Genomic DNA, 10,222 nt, shown 5'->3' on the forward strand with positions numbered 1-10,222 from the left:
GTTCAGGCAATTCTCCTGCCTCAGCCTCCTGAGTAGCTGGGACTACAGGCACGCGCCACCATGCCCGGCTAATTTTTTGTAGTTTTAGTAGAGACGGGGTTTCACCATGTTGGCCAGGATGGTCTTGATCTCTTGACCTCGTGATCCACCCGCCTCGGCCTCCCAAAGTGCTGGGATTACAGGCTTGAGCCACCGCGCCCGGCCGCAAGTTTTTTTTTTTGTACCCCACATCCACCTAGCACCAAAGTTAAAGCAGGTGGTTTCCTCTGCCATCCCTTCTGTGTAATTTGTCTCACTCAACCTATACTGAGGCTGTAGTGGAGGTCAGGTGCGTGCAGGGATGTCCTGTTCGGTTCCACGTTGGCTGGGCCTCAGCTTTTTCTTGTGTCTCCCTTGCCCCACCAGCAGCCCGAAGGGATGCATAGGGTCATCAAGGCTCACCGATACCCTTGGGGTTAGACTGATTTAGGTGTTTCCTTACCTCCCAGAGTTCTCCTTTCACTTTTTCCTGAGGCCCCTGCAGTAGTTCTTGAGTCCCTGCTATTTACCACACAAGGTACCTCTTCACAGGCTGTACAGGTGGTGATGGGAGGGCAGGAGAACTGACGAAGCAGGAAGGTCTACAGGACACCTTTACCAGTTCAATGTGTGGGATTAGAGGAAGGGAAAAATATAAGCCAATAGTCATGTTTCTGTCTTGAGTTATTTAAAAAGTGATTTTTTTTTTTTTTTTTTGAGACGGAGTCTAGGTTTTTCACCTAGGTTGGAGTGCAGTGGCGTGATTTCGGCTCACTGCAACCTCCGCCTCCTGGGTTCAAATGATTCTTCTGCCTCAGCCTCCCCAGTAGCTGGGATTACAGGCATGTGCCACCACGCCTGGCTAATTTTTATATTTTTAGTAGAGATGGGGTTTCACCATATTGGGTCTTGAACTCCTGATCTCAAGTGATCCACCTGCCTAGGCCTCCAAAGTTCTGGGATTAGAGGCCTGACCCACTCTGCCTGGCCCTGGCTAATTTTTGTGTTTTTAGTAGAGATGGGGTTTCGCCATGTTGGCCAGGCTGGTCTCAAACTCCTGACCTCAGGTAACCATGGCCTCCCAAAGTTCTGGGATTACAGGTGTGAGCCATCGCACCCAGCCCCTTCCTCCATTCTTGATTCTGGGCCTCTTAGCCATTGACCAAGCCAATCCCAAATTCACCATGTGCTGTAGGGGGGCCCTGGCTATGGCTTTACCTCCAGATACGCTCCACTCCAGCCTCTTGGCTTTGGCTGGCTCCTTCTGGGGGCACATGTCTCTCTCTATGCAAGGAATGAGAACTCTGTTTCCCGATGCTTCAGTAATAATCTTGAACTAAAGGTCTCTGTTTTTAAACTTCGTTTCCTGAATGGTAAAGCTGAGAATCTCTGCATTGTCCACTGTGGAGTTAACTGTAAAACCAAGACAGAGGTTTGGACTGGAGGATGAGAGTCCCATGCACAATATAATAATTCATTTATATTCTTCCTCAAGGTTCCCTACCAGGGCTAAGTACTTAACTTTAGGCTTACGTCCATTGCCAGCACCACCTTTTCTTTTTAGTTGAACACAGAATCTGTTGGTTCTTCTGAGCTAAGGTGGCCTCAGGAATAAAATATTGCCTATTATAGGTAGCAGCACTCTCTGGAGACGCGCGACGCTGCCTGGACATTTGCAGGCGTGCCACAGAGATCTGTGAGTTCTCCCAGCAGAAGCCTAACTCCCCTGGCCTGGTTACCATAGCCCACTCAATGGAAGCTGTTGATGAGATGTTTTCGTCATCGTACATCATGGCCATCAAGTAAGATGCTCCACTTCCTGAGCCTTCCTGGAAGCCTGTGGAAACATGTTTCCCTTTCTCAGCTTTTATTCATTCAACCTGCACTTACTGATAACACAGTTCTTTTTTTGTAGGGACATTGTCTAGTCTGGGAGACAGAAATTTAACCCTAAGATAATAGAATATTTGTCACTTATTGAGCTATATTATAGGTATTTAGGGTGTAAAAGTGCTAAGATAGGAACAGAAAAAAAAAGGAAGCAGCCTCTTTTCTCAACACTGAATGATGCGCTCAGGTCCTGAAATGAGGACACGGGTATTTCTGAGTGACGAGGGTATTTCCAGACGTAGTTGCTGTGTTCCCTCTTTTCCACAATGACATTTTCTGCATCAGTTTGAGAGTTTGGGGGTCAGGGGGAACCTTGCCAAATAGTATAGGAAAAAGTATTTTCCAGATTTTCGCTCTTTTCTAAAGACACAGAAAAGCTTTATTTGGCTTTCCTCTGGGGTGGGGTTATAGCCACTAACAAAAACTCACATCCCCTTGTTTCCTTTAAGAAATTCCTCCATTCTGGAACAGGGCTTCCTGAGAGCCATCCTTGCAGAGTTCCATCGATCAGGACTAGAGGAAGCCACATTTCAACAGGTGATCTCTTTTCAAATCCTAGATTCTGGACTTGTGCTTTTAAAATATGTGGAAATTTCCTTTAATGTACAACAGTTTGTCTCTATTTTGTGCCACCTTGAGTATGTGAATGTCAAACCAGCACCTATTTTAATGTGACGTTTTATTGCGTTGCATGAGAAGAGACCTTTAGCGACTGGTTTCTGCAAGTTAGATGGAAGGCCTGCTACGTGCCAGACACTGTTCAAGGAATGAGATGAGCAAGCCAAATTTATTCCCCAATACAAGCTGTAGTGGAGCCAAGGCTTTCAGAATGAGGCCATATTTGAGAACAAATCACAGATGAGTCTAATCACGTCATTGGCATAGGTCAATTAGATCAAGTTAGAGGGATCATTAAGGCCTGTGCCTTGTTAGTTTACTTAAGACTGGTATCCCTAGGTAATTGGCTGCCTTGGAAGATGAATTGCTAAAGGTGTTTGTGAGTGTGTACTTGAGAGTGTGTATGTCTGTGTATGTATGTTTTAGACACCTTTCTTTAAAATAGGAAAACATTTTCCTTTCAGTTACTTATTTATGGGGCTGGTTGCAAATTCTTATTTAAAATTTTAGCTACTGGTCATGTTTTGGCGATTACTGTTCTCCTCCTAGAGTCTGAGATAGCTCTTCTGCAGAGAGTGACTTTCATTTTAGTTTGTAAACATTTCCTGAACATCTGCAGTGTGCCATTAACTGTGATAGATCCTTGAACTCCTAGCTGATTTGGTTAATTTAACATCCCTGTTCCTAACAAGCTCCTAGTCTTGGGGCTGAGGGCAGTCAGATGGACTCACAGATATTTAGAATGGAAAGTGACCAGAAATGCTTCAGACTTCCCTGAACCAGTGGGGAACATTAGGGTAGGAATTTCTGTTTCCAGCTATCTTCCTGCCTCCCTTTATTTCTTTATTCAGTTTTCTCTCTGGGCCTTTGTGCTTTTCCAAGGGCCATGCCTTGGCATTTGCTCACTGATAAGGAAAGGGGCCTTGTAGCAAAATTTGGCTTGAATTTTGACAATCTCAATTTTGGAACTCAGCCCTTGGAGACAGGACTATTTGTATAACCAGTGAGTTACTAGTTATCTTATATCCATTAACTCCCAGGGGATGTATACAGTAAATTTTGTAGATAAAATTGAAGTTCAAAGAGTGCAGTAACTTGCCCGCAGTTACGTATTTAGGCAAATGGTAGAACCAGGATTCAGGCCTACAGTTTTCTGATTCCAAGGCTAGCATTCCATTCTGCCCCTGCATTTGTGTACCACTGGATCACCCATTGATGCCTTCTGGAGCATTTGATATCCTGGGTGCCATGTGTCTGATTTTCCCAAACCAAGAAAGAAATGAACAGAAAAAGCCCCAGGATTGTATTTCCTCTTAACCTTTGCCTTACTATTTGTATCTAGATATACAGTCAGCACGTGGCACTGTGCAGAATGGAGGGGCTGCCGTACCCCACCATGTCGGAGACCATGGCCGTGTGTTCTCGCCTGGGCTCCTGTCGTCTCCTGCTTGTGGAGCCCAGCAGGAATGACCTGCTCCTTCGGGTGCGGCTCAATGTCAGCCAGGACGACGTGCTGTATGCGCTGAAAGAAGAGTAAAGGGGCTTCATGAGGAGAAAGACTGCGGTCTGCTGGGTTTTGTTTTTTGAGACAGGGTCTTACTCTGTCGCCCAGGCTGAAGTGCAGCGGCACCATCCTGGCTCACTGCAGCCTTGACTTCCCAGGCTTAGATGATCCCCCCACCTCAGCCTCCCAGGTAACTGAAACTACAGGCAGGTGCCACCACGCCCAGCTAACTTTTTTGTATTTTTTATAGAGACAGTGTTTCACCATGTTGCCCAGCTAGTCTGCTCTTTTCAAAGAATCTCATTTCATTTTTCTAAGCACATGGAATATTTGTAACAAAGTATATTGAATGGAAATGGCTCTCATGTATTTTGGAATTGTCCATTAAATAATTTGCTTTTTCCTGAGTGTTCGTGAAGTTACTACATTATAATCATTACAAGCATCTGATTATGAAACCAAACTGTCCTTCATACAATAGTTCCTCCATCTGACGTTTATTTCTGTTACTAGCCCTGCTATTTATTTAATGATAAGATATATAGGCCAGGCGCGGTGGCTCAAGCCTGTAATCCCAGCACTTTGGAAGGCCGAGGCGGGTGGATCACGAGGTCAAGAGATCGAGACCATCCTGGTCAACATGGTGAAACCCCGTCTCTACTAAAAATACAAAAAATTAGCTGGGCATGGTGGCGCGTGCCTGTAATCCCAGCTACTCAGGAGGCTGAGGCAGGAGAATTGCCTGAACCCAGGAGGCGGAGGTTGCGGTGAGCCGAGATCGTGCCATTGCACTCCAGCCTGGGTAACATGAGTAAAACTCCGTTTCAAAAAAAAAAAAAAAAAAAGATAAATAAAATATAAGTATACAGTTTACTTGTATCTACATAAAATAGTTCTGGGAGAGTATGCAAGAAACTGATTACACTGATTGCCTCTGGAAAGAATTAAATGGCCAGGGTTAGGGGTTAGAGGAGGACTTTTTACTGTCTGTCACTATCTATCTTAAGTCTCAAATAATATAAAACAAAGTTTAGTTTATAAAAAAGAAACTAAATTAAAAAAAAAAAAAAACCTACCTGAAATAATATCAGTAATAAGTAATCTCTAGCCACAAATAGGTAGGAAATGTTATTTTTACAAAGGTACCATTTACCATAAAACAAAACAATTCTTTAAATACAAAAGATTTCTATGTGACAGAAAATATAAAGTACTTAGGAATAAATTGATTTAATTATATATATATATATATATATATATATGTATTTCTTTTCTTTTTTTTTTTTTTTTCTCTGTCACCAAGGCTGGAGTGCTATAGTGGATCATAGCTCACTCCAGTATTGACCTCCTGGGCTCAAGTGATCCTCCTGCCTCAGCCTCCCAAGTAGCTGGGATTACAGGTGTGTGCCACCATGTCCAGCTCCTAGGAATAAATCTAATAAAGAGGTCTAAGTAATCTCTAGACATAAATCAATTCTAATCAAAATCTTGGCAAGGGTTCTTGGATGACTTTTGCAATTAATTCTAGTATTTATATGGAAACCAGCAACAGGACAATGGACATCTAAAACTTCATGAAGTACTGAGGCTGGGCGTGGTGGCTCATGCTTGTAATCCCAACACTTTGGGAAGCCACGGCGGGCGGATGCGTTGAAAGAAGAGTAAAGGGGCTTCACGAGGAAAAAGACTGTGGTCTGCTGGGTTTTGGTTTTTGAGACAGGGTTTTGCTCTGTTGCCCAGGCTGGAGTGTAGTGGCAAGATCATGGCTCACTGCACTCCTGAGGTCAGGAGTTCAAGACCAGCCTGACCAATATGGTTAAACCCCACCTCCACTAAAAATACAAAAATTAGTTGAGGGTGGTAGCATCGCCTGTAGTCCCAGCTACTTGGGAGGCTGAGACAGGAGAACTGCTTAAACCCAGGAGGCAGAGGTTGCACCATTGCACTCCAGCCAGGGTGGCAGAGTGAGACTCTGTCTCTAAATAAATAAATAAATAAAACCTCATTTGAGGTACTGAGACAAACAGCCTCACTCATGTACTAGTCCTGTCAGAAATGCTTGTCCTAAATCTATTGATGAGGAAATTATCAGACAAATCTAAATTGAGGAAGAAATATTCTGCAAAGCAAATGTTTCAGTCATTGAAAATACTAATATCACAAGAAAAAATCATAAAACATGGAGGGGCTGGGCTCACGCCTATAATCCCAACACTTTGGGAGGCTGAGGTGGGCAGATCATGAGGTCAGAAGATCAAGACCATCTGGGCCAACATGGTGAAACCCTGTCTCTACTAAAATACAAAAAAGAAAAAAAAAAAATTAGCCAGGCATGGTAGCGCAAGCCTGTAGTCCCAGCTACTTGGGAGGCTGAGGCAGGGGAATCGCTTGAACTTGGGTGGCGGAGGTTGCGGTAAACAGATTGCACCACTGCACTCCAGCTTGGCAACAGAGTAAAACAATTCTAAACATTATGAACTATATGTTAGACGATAGTCTTTGTAAGTGTCAAATTCCATGAGGGTGATAAATTTGTGATTATGTAGGAGAATGCTATTGTTAGGAGATTCATAATAAAATATTTATAAGTGATGTGTTAATGTCTGCAACTCATTCTCAAATCATTTAGCAGAAATATGTATATTCACATATAACTACATATAATGGATTGAGGATCAATATCTGTATATTTTTAAAACTTCTGCAATGAAAAAGAAAAAATGGGCCAAGTGGAGTGGTTCACACCTGTAATCCCAGTACTTTTGGAGGCCAAGGCAGGTGGGCCACCTGAGGTCAGAAGTTTTATAGCGGCCTAGCCAACAGGGCAAAACCCCATCTCTACTAAAAATGCAAAAATTCCAGGGGTGGTGGCGCACACCTGTAATCCCAGTTACTCAGGGAGGCTGAGGCAGGAGAATTGCTTGAACCTGGGAGGCAGAGGTTGCAGTGAGCTGAGATTGCACCACTGCACTCCAGCCTGGGCAATGGAGTGAGACTCCATCTCAGAAAAAAAAGAAAGAAAGAAAGAAAAAATGGGTACATAAGTCATCCAAAGAAGAAGAAACACTAATGACCAAGAAAATGGAAACAGTAAAAGAGGCATGCAAACCAAAACAATTTCACATCTATTAGAATACCTTTTTATGATTATACAGAACAATTGGAACCCAAATACCCTGCTGATGGGAGTGGAATGACTTTTAAAGATTATTTGGTGAATCTTAGGAAATGCAAGAAATTGTATGAGCCAGTTATTAGTCTGTCCTCACACTGCTATGAAGAAATACTTGAGACTCAGTAATTTATAAAGAAAAGAGATTTAATTGACTCACAGTTCCGCATGGCTGGGGACTCCTCAGGAATCTTTACAATCAAGGCAAAACACACCTCTTCACAGGGCAGCAGGAGAGAGAATGATTGCCAGCAGGAGAAATGCCAGATGCTTATAAAACCATCAGATCTCATGAAAACTCACTTCTGTCACAAGAACAGCATGGGGGAAACCATGATTCAATTACCTTCCACAAGGTCCCTCCCAGGACACATGGGGATTACGGGATTACAGTTCAAGATGAGATTTGGGTGGGGACACAGAGCCAAACCATATCAGCCAGTGTGATGATTAATACTGAGTGAAACCTTGATTGAAGAAAGCAAAGTATTGATCCTGGGTGTGTCTGTGAGGGTGTTGCCAAAGGAGATTAGCATTTAAGTCGGTGGGCAGGGAAAGGCAGACCCACCCTTAATCTGGATGGGTACCATCTAATAAGCTGCCATTGTGGCTAGCCACCCATCCTATGTCTCTCCGTGCTGGATGCTTCCTACCCTCGAACATCAGACTCCAAATTCTTATTTTGGGACTCAAACTGGCTTTCCTTCCTCCTCAGCATGCAGACAGCCTATTGTGGGACCTTGTGATCATGTGAGTTAATACTTAATAAGCTCAAATGTATATATATATATATCTCCTATTAGTTATGTCGCTCTAGAGAACCCTAATACAGCCAGCAGTTCCATTCCTAAGTATATGCCCTAGAGAAATTCACATACATACACCAAGAGTCATATACAAAAAGTTCACAGCACTCTTTATAACGGTAAGCCATTGGAAAAGTCACTTATTTTCATGCTATGGAATCATATACAGAAATGAAAACCAGCTAACTAAGTACAGTATACATATCAATTTGAATGAAGCTTACAAACTTACAAACAGGGTTGAGTAGGAAAAGGCTGAAGAATTACATTGTATATAATCAATGATACGATGTTTAAAAGCTTGCCAAAAATACTATGTATTTCTTAAGGATACCTACACAGAAATAGAAAGAAATGCTCAGGAATAATAAACACTAAATTTAGGATACTGGATACATCTTTGGGAAAGAAAGGTGTTGCAATATGGGAGATGTACAGGTAGTTTCAACTGTGTTGTGTTTTTTCTTAAACTGCTAATAGATGCCCATGTAGTTATGTTAATTTACACACACAAGGAACTATTGAGTGCCTACCATGCACTGCTGTAGACCCGGGATACCTTGGAGAAGAAACAAAGAAATTTCTGCCCCTGGAACTTGCATTCTTTTTTTTTTTTTTTTTTTGGGATGGGGATTCACTCATGTTACCCAGGCTGGAGTGCAATGGCGCGATCTCAGCTCACCGCAACCTCCGCCTCCTGGGTTCAGGCAATTCTCCTGCCTCAGCCTCCTGAGTAGCTGGGATTACAGGCACGCGCCACCATGCCCAGCTAATTTTTTGTATTTTTAGTAGAGACGGGGTTTCACCATGTTGACCAGGATGGTCTCGATCTCTTGACCTCGTGATCCACCCGCCTCGGCCTCCCAAAGTGCTGGGATTACAGGCTTGAGCAACCGCGCCCGGCCGGAACTTGCATTCTAGTAAACGTTAGATATTATATATCTTTGTGTATACCTTAAATGTTTCATTATAAAAATCTAAATAATTTTTAAGGGAATCACAAATATGGATGGTGAAACCTCAATCTAAAGATGGTAAAGGGCGGGGCACAGTGACTCATGCCTGTAATACCAGCACTTTGGGAGGCCGATGCGTGTGGATGGCCTGAGCTTAGGAGTTTGAGATCAGCCTGGGCACATAGCAAAAACCTGTCTCAAGTAAAAATCCAAATAAATAAATAAATGCTGGGCATGGTGGTGTGTGCCTGTGGTCCCAGCTACTCAGGAGGCTGAGGTGAGGGGATTGCTTGAGCCTGGGAGGCGCAGGCTGCAGTGAGCGAAGATCACACCACTGCACTGTAGTCTGGGTGACAGAGTGAGACCCCTTCAAAAAAAAAGGTAAAGTAAGCCACCAGGTGATGGAAAAGCCCTTTGTCCAAGTAAACTGGGAGATCTTTGAAACTGCTAACTACAAAACATAATTCAAAAGTTCAAGGCGGCCGGGCCCGGTGGCTCACGCCTGTAATCCCAGCACTTTGGGAGGCTGAGGTGGGTGGATCATGAGGTCAAGAGATCAAGACCATCCTGGTCAACACGGTGAAACCCCGTCTCTACTAAAAATACAAAAAATTAGCTGGGCATGGTGGCGCGTGCCTGTAATCCCAGCTACTCAGGAGGCTGAGGCAGAATTGCCTGAACCCAGGAGGCAGAGGTTGCGGTGAGCCGAGATCGCGCCATTGTACTCCAGCCTGGGTAACAAGAGCGAAACTCTGTCCACCCCCCAAAAAATAAAATAAAATAAAATAAAATAAAAGTTCAAGGCATGGGCAGGAGAGAGATGGCAATGTTTTAGAAGAAACTAATTCAGCAGTTTAACTTCAAAATACGTTTTAAAACTTTCTTCCTTTCTCTTGGGTTTCAAGATATAACCTTGAAGCAAACTGCAGAAGCCTTTTCCCTTAGCCTTAAAATAGACCCCACATCCCTCCCTTTCTCACTGTATATAATCGCTTCACATTTATCTTACTCTATGCTAGTATTTATCTGCCTTCTTAGAAATTCCAAGGGCTAATCTTGAGACAGACAAACCAAGCCTAGAGACCTAGCTGCAAAATTCCGAAGATTACTTCAAGGTGGCTTGTCTACAGAGGGGCCATTCTGGAGACGAGACTAGCCCATGCTCCAGGTGGGCTGGGACCCAAGATAGCCACCAGAACAAGACACACAGATGTTGTACTCTGCATAATTCTTGCCTGCTTTCCATATCAAATTTTCC

General features: G+C 43.5%; 1 protein-coding gene across 7 annotated transcripts in view; it reads left to right on the forward strand.

Moving 5' to 3' along the window:
* ORC1 (origin recognition complex subunit 1) overlaps window positions 1-4,433 on the forward strand; it is a 35,816-nt gene extending 31,383 nt beyond the window's left edge. For 6 of the 7 annotated variants that reach the window (XM_032297006.1, XM_032297007.1, XM_032297011.1 and 3 more), the window contains 3 exons: window positions 1,651-1,820; window positions 2,358-2,445; window positions 3,869-4,432. In XM_032297006.1, coding sequence (XP_032152897.1) covers window positions 1,651-1,820; window positions 2,358-2,445; window positions 3,869-4,063 — 453 coding nt within the window. In that variant the 3' untranslated portion in view covers window positions 4,064-4,432. Of the gene's footprint in view, window positions 1-1,650; window positions 1,821-2,357; window positions 2,446-3,868 lie in introns of all 7 variants that reach the window. The other variant, XM_032297005.1, reaches the window with a different exon arrangement.
* The last annotated feature ends 5,789 nt before the right edge of the window (window positions 4,434-10,222 follow it).

This window comes from Sapajus apella, unplaced genomic scaffold, assembly GCF_009761245.1.
Source record: "Sapajus apella isolate SASKATOON/1434 unplaced genomic scaffold, GSC_monkey_1.0 scaffold36, whole genome shotgun sequence".
Taxonomy (NCBI): Eukaryota; Metazoa; Chordata; class Mammalia; order Primates; family Cebidae; genus Sapajus; species Sapajus apella.